Source organism: Perna viridis, chromosome 4 (genome assembly GCF_037379345.1).
Source record: "Perna viridis isolate PV_CMFRI_1.1 ecotype Kerala chromosome 4, ASM3737934v1, whole genome shotgun sequence".
Lineage (NCBI taxonomy): Eukaryota > Metazoa > Mollusca > Bivalvia > Mytilida > Mytilidae > Perna > Perna viridis.
In genome coordinates this window covers 5,964,620-5,980,333 of record NC_142448.1, presented here as the reverse complement: position 1 = coordinate 5,980,333, position 15,714 = coordinate 5,964,620, and the positions used below count along the sequence as shown (strand labels likewise).

Below are 15,714 nucleotides of genomic sequence, written 5' to 3'. Positions count from 1 at the left end.
TATTTCTTCATCTGACATATACGATTTGAAGAATGAAGGCAGTTGGGCTGTTACGTATTTGAGGTCTGGGTTGATGTCAGTGTACTCTAATAAACATAGTTTGTATATGGTGACCAGCTATGTACATTTGTATCGGTGTGGTTTTCTTGGTATATCTGTTTTATTGAATCGATACTGCTTCTAATATTCTAGCTGTGTTCGGTGCAGTTGGGTGTGGAGTCCCAAGTTGTTGTTTATTGTTGCTGTACAAAATGGAACAATACATTTTATATGTTCTTTCACCTTTTCTTGTCTTACCTATGTATTGAAGTCTGAATATGCCGACAAAGTACAAAGTTCACTGCAAACAAATTTGCCACATGAGGTGTAAACAAAACAAGCCTTACTGTTTTAATATGTTATAAAATATATTTATTTGCAAAGACAGAAAGAAAGATTGATGAAAGAACTGTTACAAAGGAGAAATATTTTGTTTCCTGTATCCATGATATAATTAAAAACATTTCATTCAACATTTTATATAGGAAAAGGTGAATTACGGGTAAATCAATCTGTTTTTGAAGACCCCATAATCGCTAACCTTAATTAAATGTTGTATTGGTCTAATCGTTTAATGTTGTAGAAACGTGAACACACAATGAATTTTAAGTCACTATGCTTAGGTATGTCAAACACTAATATTGTGTCCAAACTTGCCTCAACTGTTCAGGGTTCGACTACCGCGGTAGCATCATGCTGCGCTCTGTGAAGTTTTTTTGTTTGTTTATTATTATTGTTTTCTATTTCTCGTCTTATCATACCTTCACTCAATGAATAGATGGTATATTGGAATCACCCTTTACATCCATCCATTGGTAGGTCGGTCCGTTTGTCCGAATTTCATCACAAAAATATCGCAAGCCCCCATTGATTGAGATGGATTGATTTCAAAATTTGTGTGTGGCTTCATATAGATGGGTATATGTTGTAAGTGATTTTGGATGCTCTCCAATATCAAATTCCTGTTACATGGGACTTTGCCATATTTCACTATACGGAATGACGTATGAATTTTTTGTCAAGAGAATCTCGGGTCCTTATCAATGAATTGATTTCTAATTCGGTGTATTGCTTTATATAGATTTGGCATAAAATGTTGTGATTTTGTGTGCTCTCAAATATCAACCTCCTGTACAAGTATACAACAAGTGCAACTTCATGTGTTTTTTTTAAACACTGAAAAAATTGGGAAAGGTATGTGATGTGTTTGATGACACTTCCAATTTTCTACTGGTTGAAATCCATTTTTTAAAAATAGTTAAGAATATAAACACTGAAATGATAATAAAATCATTTGTATCGTATAGAATGTAGGCATCAGAGTAGAGCTTGTAAATGGTCCAGGGCCACATAGAGGACGTGTTGAGATTTTACGTAATGGTGTTCGTGGAACATTTTGTGATGATAAATGGGATGACAGTGATGCTGCAGTCATATGTAGAATGCTGGGATATTCAGAGAAATGTCTTATGCTATCAATATGATAAGTTTCATTATATTAAATAGTTCAGTGTTATTTTTTAACAAGGTACTTCTTGAATTTTGATTGGACAAAGTCTATGGGTTTTTTCGGATACAAATGATTACTACTAGTATGCTATTATTTGTAACTTGATGCATACTTGTCCTTAGAAAATATTTTAATTTCATAGGTCAATGTTACAGTAGTACTTATAAAATTTTTTAAACAACTTTCTATGAGTTTTTACAATCATTACTAACCTAGATTCCCTTGAAAAACTTTAATTCTCTAAGCCATATATAAAAAGTCAAGGTCATAGATTTAATATATAATTGTTGAAATTAAAAAAAAATGATATTAACAGAGGTGGAACTGCAGTAATTAACGCAGAGTATGGTACAGGGTCAGGCTCTATTCTCTGGATGATGTTGAATGTAAAGGGAAAGAATCCTCAATTAAAGAGTGTCTTCACACAGAATGGGTTGCTAGTGACTGTGACCATGGAGAGGATGCCGGGGTCAGGTGTAAGGTTGATACGAGTACATTTACTCCAGGTTCAGACGATTGGCTTTCTACTTTTTCACCAGGTAATATATATATAGGAGAATATATTGGAAAGAGCAAATAACCAATCATGATTGCAGTAAAACACCAAGAATTAATGAGTGCAGGAAACTTGTACCATGCACAAGTAAAATTTTGAAGCATTCTGGGCAAGGTATATTTTAGTTATTCATGATAACCAGTAACCTTTTTTCACATTTCTGCTGACTTAGTTTTGGTTTAAATTTAAGCAAAGGGGAGTAACTTTCCAGCCTGGCAGTCTGGTTTAATGTCCCATTGGAGCTGTGGGTAGTAGTAAACTTCAAATTCAAATATTCAATTTATTGGAGCTTGGGTAAGTACTTGGGTACTCTAAATAACTTATTTCAAACCATTTAGGTACTTACCAATTTAAAACTAGTTTAAGTTTCCAATATTTTTTTTACTATTCTTCCTTTCCCACATGAGACCAACAACAGGGTTGTCGTGTGTTGATGGGTTACATTCCTTGGAAAAACTTGCTAAAATGGCTTGCATTCCTCCCTTTAGAAACACTTAAATTGGAATTTGATGAGAGTTTTACTTTGTACTCACATGACACCATTGTACACCTTTATTTGGTTTTTCCATTTCAATGATTTAAAGAGTTTCCTGATGCAAAATATAGACTAAGTCATTAATTGACCAAGGGAGGGGTCTTCTTCTAATCTGCAATACTTGTTTCACTGCTAAATTGAATTTTTTTAAAGTTTCACAAATTATTTTTCACATAATGGCAATGTGCACAAGCTATTTTGTTTCTTTTTTCTAGTTTACTATTATCATTTCAAATATTTTTTGTGAATGGTGTATTGATATTCCAAGCTATCAGTAAAGTAAAATAAAGATCACGTTGTCTGTGAAAATTGTTGTGACTTTTTGACGGGGGAAAGTCAGGGAGTGATAATGCAGAATTTATCTTACATTTTCATTTTACACTACTTTGTAAATAATAAAATTGATTCCATTCTTAAGGAACTATATTAAGTTAACTTTGTTATTATATGCAAGTGGGGATATATATAGTGATAGGGTTGCCTGTACTTCCTTCTGTCCATCCTTTCTTCTTTTCCTCACCTATATACTTCATCCTGTTACTCTTCCTATACCACTGAATGGAATTGAATGAAACTTTCACAGATTCTTTATTATCTACTTCTATTGTGTGCATCTTTTTTTTTAAATTTTGATCCAAATCAATATGGAGGTCAAAAGGTGCATGTTGTCAATTTGGAATTTGGGTGTATCAAGTTAGTGAGCGTTGCTCACAGTTTTCCTTGTTTTTGTTTTCTTTTATTATAGCTCTTTACAAATTAAATTTAATTCTTGGATGGCTCAGGAATGATATCTCAGTATTAACATGATATTGTGTGTTACTCCTTTTCCAAGGTAAACTTTATATAACCTTAAGTATTAAGGGTTGGTGCAAGAATTAAGCTAATGCACAGAGTTATATTTGACTTGTTTGAGTAGAATTCTATATTCAACCTTGTTAATATTTGAATGTTCACTACAGAATGTGGTAAAAGACCTAAAGAAGAAAATCACATTAGAAGGAAGAGAGAAATGGCTGTATCAGGTGAAGCAACTGTACGAGAGCGACCTAGGCCTGCTAAGATAGTCTCTGGTACTGCTGCAGAGTATGGGATGTATCCATGGCAAGTGGGAGTTATGAAGGTTTACTATTATGATGACTTCAGTGGACAAAAATAAGTAGTGAATGGTGTGGAGGCACCATCATTAATGAATACTGGGTTCTCAGTGCAGCTCATTGTTTCGATGGGTAAGTGCCTTGTGTTCAGGTAACTTGATAATTTCCTCAATTAGGTGGTTCAATATAATCTGTAATAATGTGCTAGCTTTAAACTTGATAATAATTTTTTTTCAAATCCCCATCCAAGACTTTCCACTAATTCACTGTCTAACTCACAGTGGTATAGAATGCCTTCCTGTAAGTGATACTTTTATAAGATAGTATGTTGGAGTGCTATAAATTGATAAAAAGCACGCAAAAATTTGATCTTTGAATTTACTTTCTAGTAAAACATGATTTATTTTTTTTCATTGAGGCACACAATAACTTCCAATAGTTTTTATTTAACCAAAAACTGTGAGTTTTATGCATGTCAGGTAGCAGACAAATTAGCCTTATGTGCCACTTTGGCACGAAGAGGATTAGTAAGTAAGTAAATAAGTATAAGCTGGGGAGGATAAACTAAAATATTTGTGGTAATTTGAAGAGTTTACTTCTAAGGTGACTAACTTTATGTATAAATGCAATTATTTCTCAGAAACGCAAAAGGATATTTTTTTTTATGAAATTTCATATAATCAAAGATATTGAGAGCATAATTTATATAATAATTTTTTATCTCTGTGAAAATTATTGAAAAGAAACTGGCTGTAATTCTTTCTTTAAGTAAAGGGAAATAATCCAAAATTTTCTATATAAAAATTTAAAGGTAATAAGGAGATGAACTTCAGAATTTTTTTATAATCATAAAGAGGATATACCGGTATATCCTTTTCAGAATATGGAATGAAACAATGTTTAAAATAAATTTTCCTTAAAAGATTGATTGATTGTTGGGGTTTAACGTCCGAGCAGCAATATTTCAGCTATATTCAGACAATGAACATGAAATGAATGATAAAATGAACATGAAATGAAAAAAAAGGATGGGTCACAAGGATAATGGGGTCGACAAATTTTGATTGCCACTGGAACAAGGGGAAGTGGGTAAGGTCGGGCAAATTAGCCTCCTGTGGCGGAGCGCAAAGGTTCCTACTCCTATCGAATACCACAGCAGGGTTCTTTAACGTGCGAGGAACGTGGCATCTTTCCCAACACGGTGCACCACTATGGTTTGCGGTCAGGTTTTCCGTATTATAGCCTGACAACCCCAGCATGTAACACGCCAGGGGTACCCCATTCCACCACCTGGGGCACACATCCCAGTTGCTCTATGGGCAGAGCGCCTAGCCCCCGGCTAGGTTTCTGAGCACTATTTAGTCGCCTTATACGACAAGCTTAGCGCTGCTGCAGGCCTATTCTTTTAACACCCGGACCTGCACGGGGCTCCTTAAAAGAAAACTATAAGATAATGAAATGGACTCAAACATTATATAAGCAAAATAATCTTCCTTATTTAATTACCAATACCAGCACAATGAGGGAAAATAAGTCAGAACTTAAGAATATTTTTTGATGAATTATCACCTAGGCAATGACAGGCCACATCAAGGGATTTAAATCTCAGAAAATTAATAAAGAAAACAATTTGAGCTGGAGTAATATGCATTTTTCAACAAAAATATGTACATACAGAATGGTTTTGTTTTAATCCATCAAAGAACATTTATAAAACTTGGTGATTTATGCCTTGTAAGAGCAAGACCAAAACGTCAGTGAGATTTGACACTGAGACTATGTTAAAAAGACAACCTAAAATGCCTTGTGAGTTTTTCTCATCACTTGGCATCCGTCGTCGTCTGCGTTATCGTTTCTTTAAAAATTATATCCTCTGAAACCTTTGAACAGAATTTGATAAGACTTTGTGACAATCATCCTCGACAAGTCTACTCCCAAAATTGTATCCGTTATGGTCCATTGCCAAAAGACATTGCAGCTGTTAATAAAAATAAAAGATAGGGCTATTTCTATATATTTTTGTTTATATCTAAAAAATCATAACAGATGGGAGAAATCTGATACACATTCGGCTCTTCGACTCAAAGAGATATATCTTACCTGAAAATTTCAAGACAATCGATTTAACAATTTTGGAGTTATTGCCCATTTTTTGGCAGTTTTTGCCTATTATTTAGAAAACGACAGCAGATTTATGATTAATGTAAATTGATGAAATGTTCAGTATTCAATATCTATTATTGGCACAAATTTAAAAAAAGATCTGTTGAGTCTTCATGTAATTATGGTCCTTAAAAGTGTCATTTTTGACGTTTTTAACAGTTTTTTGTCTATTATTTAGAAAACGACAGCAGATTGATGATTAGTGTACATTGATATTCAGTATTTCAATATCTATTATTGGTGCCAATTTCATAAAAATCTGTTGACACATTTTGAATTACGGTCCAGAAAGTGGCATTTTTACCATTTACCCCGTTTGTGCCTGTTTGTTTCTTAACAAAACAATAGCAGATTGATTATAAATGTTAATTTAAAAAAAAATGTCTTTGCAAAAATATATAAAGATTTATGATCGGTGCATATTTATGAAATATCTGTTAAAAGCACTTTTAAAGATTTTTTTGCACTTTAAGCATATTATTCAGTTAACATAAGTAGTATCATGACAAATATCATATGTGCAAAATTGGTTTAACCTTATTTAGGTTTTGGATGTATTCAACTTTTGCCACATTGTAAACTCATATGAAAATAAATTGATTTTATCAGAAGCATTTAGCGTCACAGTACATGGACTTTTAAAACCATGAGTCCTAGATAGATTGCATTAGAGAACTGTTCAAATATTTATCTTTAGAACACTTCCAGAATGTTTTTTTTTTAAGGAGAGTATTATAAAACAAGAGGCTCTCAAGAGCCTAAATCACTCAATCTGGGTTAATAGATTTAAAGCTATATTTTGATATAATTGATTAAAACAAAGTATATAATAGGATAACTCTCTATCTTTCCTCCACATGCATCATAAGATGATTTTATTTTAGTTTCTATTACTGACTTATTTGATTATCTGTTTTAAAACATATCATATTTTTTACAAATAATTTTGGAGAAAAATAACCCCATATTTCTTAACGAAACAAAACAACTGGTCTTACAGTAAGATTAAACATACTAACTAATGTATTAGTTAAACCCCTGGGATTTATGAATTCATATCTGCCAAATTTGAAAATCCCCGTTTCGGTTTTTAGGCGGGACAACGTTTGAGCGGACATTTTATGGGACATATTTTGCAAACTGCATGGGTTTTTATTGTAGAAGTATAAGAATGAGACAACTACAGTATTCCTCCAAAGCTAATTGAAGTTATAATTGAAAACATTAAGAATAGTTTGCACAAGATCTTTCCGTTTTTCTTGTAATGTCAATTGCAAAGGAGTCAGGAATTTATTATGGTTTAGTCCCAGAAGATCTATGACTTTTTAAATCCAACCTGGGTCAATATCGGAGAATAATAGTGTAACTTGGGCAAAACTTTCTTTTCATTAAATGCATACCATGAGGTAAAGTATATGAGGAAATGTAACAAGTACTCAAGAATGTTGCTTCCAAATTTCCAAAATTATCACTAAAATTATCACTAAATTATCACTTTATCACTACAATTATTTGCAGGTATAATGATGTAAAACTTTTCTTTAATTTGCAAGGACCTATCATTTCTTTTTTAAGAATGTGTTTCTTGGCGAAGCCAAAATTACGCATTGAGCTAAAAGTATAAAACCTAAGAATGTATACAGCTGTACATTTTCAATTCTCTCATTCAAATATTTCACATTTTTTATAGGCTGGTGTTTTCCTAAACGCAATACCTTTGTTTTCTTAATAGTTATTGAAATTTTCCAATCTTTTGCAAATTCTAATTTATCAACAAAATCTCTTTTTTTCTGATTGAGACAACAGGACAACACTATCAGCATACATCAAACGGCTAAATGGAGATTTATGTCATGTAACCAGATCACAGATCTCATCAATATAACTCGGAAGGTCATTACTATCACATGCAAGTGTGCACCTTCTATTTCATTTTTTTATCTAAATGATTTTTGAAGGTTTTCCTGGTGCAAAGTATGGACTTTGTCATTAGTCGACCATGGGGTTCCATCTTTTAATGAAAACTTTTCTAAAACGGCAGAATAGAATCCATTGAAACCTTCACGAATCAGTTTTATTAATTATCTATTAATCAATATATTAATAATTAATTAAGAATTTTCCAAACTATTTCATTCAATTTGCACCAAAATTTAGACTGCACATCTTGATAAAATAATATAAATTTACAAAATTTACAAATATACCAGCCTACTTTTAAGATATTGTGTTCACAATGCCCTGCTTGCGAACTCTTTTATTTATTTTTATAAAGTAAAATAAGGATGGAACATAATGTAAGATTTATACCACGTTTAGTTTTGAGATAATGAAATTTTTGACAGACTGACAGTCAACACTCTTTGTGTTTTATATGTGATGTCCCGTAGTGACCTACGGTACATTATTTAGTTAATAACAAGTCTTGGAAGTAAGTGGTGTGTGCCTCCATAATGCTGATAAACAACATATAATCAGATAACAAATGTAGCATGTGATGTAGAAATTCTTAAACATAGATGGCAACCAATGTTTTAGGATGTAATGTTAAGATTGGCTGAGCTAACTTGAAATTCTGTTCTTGCAGTACCTTTTTGAAATGATAAAAAACTCATTCAATAATGTGGAAGTGGAAAAGAAATGTTAACATATAATACTAGTATAACGGGAATAAGTATGGTGTATATGTCAAAGAGACAACAACCCCACTGTAGCTGGCCCCAAAACATCATTATAAACAGGTAGAGCTAAAGGAGTTGCCCTTATATACTCAAGTGAATCAAGGGAATCAAGGTTATAGCGGTAATCAAAAGAATGTAATCCAGGAACAAAGACTAGACATGGAAAACAAACATACACAACAAAGACCATAGTAACTAAAATCATACATACAAAGTAACAAAAGCAAATGAGCATAGATCAGGTGCACCGGTAGGGTAAGCGTCCTCTGCATTTCTAGAAACACCCACTGAGTTGCTCTTAAAGTCAAGTCCGGGGTAGTCGAAAGAGGAAAGGAAAACTATAACACGTTGAACAAATCAGTTTTCAAGGCGCATATGGATACACCGTAACGATCCACGAGTTTATGAATACGACCATAAAACTTCTGTAGTGATGACTTCAATCTTGTAGGAACATCATCCTGTTTCAAAAGCCTAATTTTGATAAGTCTAGCACGATACAAAACATTTGCGTAGTTACGGTAAGCTTTGGCATAACGTATGAGTTGTGATATGAAAACTTCTTTCGCAGGTTGTAATCGATGAAAGGAAAGTTGGCAATATGGAATGAAAAGTCATCATGTTTGTGGTATAGTTTGGTGAAAAGTTTTTCTTTACCAAGATCTCTAAATGTAGATCAAGATATGAGGCTGACTTTATAGTAGTTTCATTTATCTTAAGTTCTTTGGGGTAGATTTATCAAATCCCCGAAATTAGGATTGTTTAACGATAATAACTCATCTGTATTGCGGAAACTGAGATTAAATGATCTAGCTAACCGATGTTCCTTCTTTTGGATCAGATAAGTTGTAAAATCAGCCTTATAAGAGTGAAGGAATAGGTCAACAGGCAGAGAAGCATAATTTATTTGTTCCCGTTGGAATGCCGACCGTTTATTGAAAAACGCGTCTAACACACTGGACAAATATGTTTTCGTTAAAACAATCCAGTATTTTGAAAACTTCTTCTATATATTCTCTTCCTAGAAATGCGTATTTGTATCTAGATGTACTGGCTTGTTTTGAGAAACAACAACGTATAATGTTTTTGAGTCGAGATTTTAACTGAGTATAGATCTTCTTAGTCATTATCTTAGTCTTTAAAGTAAATGGAGACACATAAAGAGCAGGAAGAACTTTCTTTACAAATGATTAATTTTAGTGTATACATTTACAGCTGACACCTATGATTATGACATAGCATTGGTAAAGATAAATGGTGATCCTGATAATGGATCAGGGATATCCTTTAATGACTATGTACAGCCAGCATGGCTCCCAAGTATGGATACTCAATACAGACCAGGAACTATATGTCACATATCATACTGGGGCAAAACAGAGCATGATGGTGAGTCTGCGTGGTATATTTGAATCACCCTGTCTGTCCACTTCTGTTGTAAATGTGATGCTCCTTAAAACCCTAGAAATTTAAAAGTAGGTTAGGATGATTATTTTCAAATGTAATCATTTACATCATGACTACATGAGGTATAAATGCAATCGATTAATGGATTACATTATGACTACTCATATTTCCAAAAGTGATCAATTACATATGATTACTTTAGATATTTTCTCACATGAATGAAGGAAAATAAATTTACTTCTTCGGCATAGGTAAGATATTGACATATTCAGCAAAATAATCTATGTAATTTTAAAACAAAAGAAATTATTCATATATTACATACATGATTTCAAAGCTGTTGTAAACTTGACTTTTCGATTGACACTTTCAGTTTAAAAGTTTAATTTCACTGTTATTAGTAGACTAAGACTTAATTTGATGAAGAAAGAACAGTTATAAAACCAATTGCAAACAATTGCATTGATTAATATGTATGTGTAAAAATAAACATTAACCTACTCTTTTTAAGCTCTTTCAATCTTATAATTAAATTATAATTTACACATATGTTACATAGTATATGTAATTAAGGTTTAATGGGGGAAAAACTTGTTTCTCTGAAGCAAAATAAAAATGATAATGAGAAAGATTAAAATATGGAATTTCATTTAATTTATTTTTTCATAAACATTCGATCAATCTAGAACAAAAAAATGTACAAACAAAAAGACAAAATACTGTATTTTCATCAGTTGTTTCAAAATTTTTTAATGACAACATTATGCTCTATGTTCTCTATGTTATAGAAAAATTATATTATATTCCGTAAAAAATCACTTACACAATACTCGGTAGCACTCGCCATGTGGTATGTGCCACATGCGCCATCATGTATAAAACCAAACAAAAACACTCGTCAATGAACAATGAATAAGAGTAATCGCTATCGCTCGAGGTAAAATATTGCGGCATAAATGGCCAGCCCGTGATAATGATAAAATGGAGTTTCCTTGATTCATTTCATAAATTATCTACTTTTTATAGAACATTTGTTGGTAATGTAATCAAATATAATCAAAAGGTGATCATGGTCACACAACTTTTTCACGCAGTAATCAATTACATAAGAAAATCTGTAATCATAAAATTCAATGATTATGGATTACATGTGATTACTTATGAAAATGATATGTATTACAATTGGTTGTGATTACTGATTTTGATTAGACAACCCCTGGTAGGGAATCATATGTAAATGATGGTGATTTTTTATTGCGTCCAAAGGGAGATAATCAGACATATGATTTTTAAATGTTTGCATCTTGTACATACAATGAACTATAAAGAGATGAATAGATTGATAGGACTGTTTTGCAACATAAGTAGAGACGATGATCTGATGGGAAAATAATTCATGGCTTTACATGTCTGAAGATCAAGTGAAGCATGAAATATGTTTGTTTGTTTGTTTGCTGTCATGAGCACAATCTTTCTAGTTTTTACTTGTATTATATGGAAATGGCAAAACCAGAACTTGGATTACTTATCATCCTAGGTGTCAGATGCATCAGTTAAAATTTTGTTTGCCCCATTAATTTCTGTCTGTGGACTCCCCTTGGAATGATTTGAATTTTTTGTTCACAGCATTTGTGATATACATTTGTAATTTTTTATCTGATTAATAAAAAAAAAACAATATTGTAGTTCCGTTATATTGTGCCATAGATCAAAGATGAAACCTAGTCATGATTTATTTCAGTCAACATTATTTCAGTGAATCCAAATGTACTACGTAAGGAGAAAGTGCCTCTATTGAGTGACAGCAAATGTAGAAGTTTTTACAAGGCTGGAGCTTTCACATCATATATGTTATGTGCTGGTTATGAGGAGGGAGGTATTGATACTTGCCAGGGAGACAGTGGTGGACCTCATGTTTGTCAAGTAGACGGTGAGTCGTTTTTTTCCTATATGTTTATCTTTAAAAAGACATATGCATTTTATTTGAAAATATTTAAGTATATATAAGTCCTTAAGAAAAGCAATTATATTTTTTATCTGTTGTATGTACTGTGGTGTTTTAAAACAAGTTCTGGAAAACAAGTTCTCTTAAACAACTATTTATTACAAATGAATTGTTGTGAAAAGTTTTTACCAATCACTTTTATTTGATAATGTTTCAGGTAAATACATAGTTTTTGGAGCTACATCATGAGGTAATGGTTGTGGAGAATCGGGATCTCCTGGTGTATATGCTCATGTCAGGAATCTCCTACCATGGATCATTGACAAATTGAAAAAATACAACTGATTTAAAGTTTGATCTGTAGAGGAAACAGCTTTCAAATACAATGAAAGCATTCACTATGCTTTCATGTCCAGCTTAAATGGCATATATATTCTTGACGACTAGGAATATGTAAAAATTTTTTGTCTCAGCCAATATTATTGTTTTGTATGAAAGAGATCAGATACAGTTATATTGGAAAATAACGTTATATACATGAGTACAGTAAAAATTATATTGTGTGACATCATGTGTTTTTTAACGGAATGTTGAAATAGTAAACGAAACTTAACGGTTTAAGACCTTTTTATTAGTTTCTTTCCTCTGGATGAAAAATTGTGGAAATAGTTCCTTAGTCAAAGGTTACTTTATTATTGAACACTGATCTACCTATGTATGTCGAGTTAACTCCTAATGTGAACAACTTTTCCTCCATTGTACAGTCTTTGTTAGTGCCTCCTGCTCAGTAAATGACAATTTTCATACATAGATCTTTAACTTTGATTAAACAAGCATTTTTACTGTACAATTTGTGAATTGGGATCTTTAACCAAATACTTCTGATATTTAGAATATAATGAAGAAAGAAAATGTGCAAAACCATTAGGTACTCGATTTTTTTTCATCAAGACTAAGTTGTACATTTATGACGTAGAATTGTTTCACTTTACTGTCCAAATTTTCGTTTTTTCTCTATACAAGTCACGCTCAAAGACCAGACATGGAAAACAGACACACGCAACAAAGAACATAAAGTAATTAAAGTAATACATACAAAGCAACAAAAATAAATGAGAAACTCGGACTCCACTGAAAACTGGGAGCATGGACCAGATGCATTGGTAGGTACTTTGCTTTCCTAGTAACACCTCCGTGCTGCTCATGAATAATCAAGTCCAGGGTAGATGAAAGAGGACAGGAAAACTATGACACATTTAACAACTCCGTTTTCATGGTGGAAATGGATACACCAGAACGATCCACGAGTTTATGATGACGAAGACCATAAAACTTCTGTAGTGGTGACTAAATCTGTTCCAGAAGATTAATTGTAAGAAGTCTAGTGCGATACAAAAGATAGTTACGACAAGCTCTGGCATAACATGTGTGGTGTGATATGAAAACTCCATATGCAGGTGCTGAAGGGATGTTGTCATAGATGAAAGTAAAGTTGACAAAACGGAATGAAAATCATCGCATTGGTAAATGAGAAAAATGACAATTGACACTATTTCGTTACGTCAAATTTGCCTCTATCGGAAAATTTTAAGAGGACGTAGGGTCTTTTTTTGTTGAATTTCCGAACATTAATGCCTATGGTACTTCCCCTCAAATGCAAAATTAACTTGTCAAATCTTAAAATCAGGTTCAAAAACTATTTTCGTTTAAATGTCACGGGGACATTCTGACCACAAAACTTCAAATGGTTTGCGTCCAGGCCACGCTTATATAAGAAGAATATATTTTAGATGTAACACGGTTTCTGATTTCAAACATTTCGTTTATCGTCTAATATACCAAATTTTGTAATGACTGTGAAGTCATCAAACTTTTTTTTAATGATTTACTCGTTGAATTAAGTTACGTTAAATAAATTATAAGGAATGACTGTTGTATTTTTCCGGTTTATTTGAAATAACCTCAATGCCCGAGTTGTACACTTTAAGTGTGCACCACGTGATTGAGTTTATTCATAGACCGAAAAAATATAACAGTCATTCTTTAAATAACCTCACAACCCACAATGCATTGTCGCGTTCCTCTAAATCCACAACCCGGACGCGCCTGCCAATGTTTTTTTAAGATTATAAAGAGGCGGATAGCAAATATTTTAACTTTAACACAAAATATAGACGTTAAAATTTGCATGAAGATATTCAAGAATACGACAAAATAGAAGGACAAAAGCGCTAGAACCCATATCAGAGGTGTCTTAACAATACTAAAATTACAGATATTTACACATGACCGTTGTACATGTACATCCATGCACTTCATGAACGGTGTGGCAAAGTAATTCATCAGGTAACAGCACTAGCTTTGATATAAATACGGGTCAATATTGGCGTATTTAAATAAATAAACACTGAATACGAAAGAAATCTTGCAAAACTTTGTATCATCAAATATATGTAGGGACGTGATTGATATGTGTACATTGTACATATATATGTATTGGTGATATTTTTTTCCGGAAAGAATAAGCAGTCTTGACTGTAGTGTTTTTAAATAACACTGTTCTTTATCATTTCATTAAACAAACAGAGCTTGTTTTTACATGCAAAGGGAAGAATCAGAAGAGAGTTAAATCTTTATTTGTAGTTGATATTGAAACAATGTTTCCCACTTTGCGGGATCGCATTAGGGAATAGATGCGTTGCTATATTTATTGCAAAAAAAACTTTTTTAGACAGTGTGCTACTGCTTACTATACACCAATGCTTACCACTGTTGCAAAGTTAAACAACAATAAATTAATTTGAGATAAATACTGTAATCTGATTGGTTAAAAAAATTTTGTTATACTCTATGGATAAAAAAATATTGACACGCCCCTATTCAGTTAAATTCAGAGCTACTTTTCTCATGTTTTTAAAAAGATGAAAATATGTTTTAAAATTAATTTATAAGAATTGGCTATGAAAAAAATTTTGTCTATTGAAAAATAACATAAATTTTTCATGTGCATATTTTGTTTATTGCTCTTAGACAAAATTTTTATCATAGCCAATTCTTAAATGTAGAACACTGAGAGGTTTACACTAACACGTCCTGGACGAGTCCTGAACGATTTTTGTCTTGTTGAGAGAAATAAAATCTTGAAAATCTAAAGTCTTGAATAGCCTTCCAATAGCCTACCTAAAGCTTTTCCTCAATTGTTTCTCAATCGTTACCTTTTAAATTACAAAGTTATTGTATAAAATTGAAAATTTACAATAGGAATCATATTATTATTTAGTTTTCTCCCAAATTTTTGATAATTTTTTTACTGATTATTTGAGTAGGCAGAATAAGGCCTTATGACACCTCATCCATATTTAACATAGTTGTTTCTTATAACGGTCAAGCGGTCTGTATACTTTTTGGTGAAAATCCGTTTAAAACTTATATAAAGTTTTATTATTATTGCATAAAACTTTGCACACGTGTTAGTTATATCGATCTAAAAATCTGTATATTTTCATGACGATTCTTTATTTTAATTCTTAGGTATTGATTTTTTTTTCGGTAAAAAAGTGGTTTTTAATATTTCGCAATATGAGGTGCATTAATCCTAAAACAATATGTAGGGACGGTTGGGTCACAAAGACCTGCCTTCCAACCCTCCCACACATTTATCAATGGAATAGCCCTGAGAAAGAATCAATATGGAGAAATAATTTTAGAGAAACACTATATCATGAACACATGCAAAATATTTGTTACAAAATTCTTTGCTCCCTCAATCAGAATTACTCCTTCA

General features: G+C 32.3%; 1 protein-coding gene across 3 annotated transcripts; it reads left to right on the top strand.

Annotated features, from left to right (window-relative positions):
- Positions 1–1,331: 1,331 nt before the first annotated feature.
- LOC148618636 (trypsin-7-like) lies at positions 1,332–12,506 on the top strand. Of its 3 annotated transcripts, none has more exons than XM_088577721.1 (5): positions 1,332–2,088; positions 3,600–3,866; positions 9,794–9,967; positions 11,727–11,915; positions 12,148–12,506. In XM_088577721.1, the coding sequence occupies exons 2-5, from the start codon at positions 3,827–3,829 to the stop codon at positions 12,177–12,179; spliced, it is 435 nt and encodes a 144-aa protein (XP_088433847.1). In that variant the 5' UTR covers positions 1,332–2,088; positions 3,600–3,826; the 3' UTR covers positions 12,180–12,506. The 3 variants fall into 3 exon arrangements, with proteins under 3 accessions (XP_088433847.1, XP_088433848.1, XP_088433846.1); XM_088577722.1 differs by lacking the exon at positions 1,332–2,088 and adding an exon at positions 2,101–2,219 and having other exon boundaries at positions 11,742–11,915; XM_088577720.1 differs by lacking the exon at positions 1,332–2,088 and adding an exon at positions 2,101–2,219.
- Positions 12,507–15,714: the final 3,208 nt, after the last annotated feature.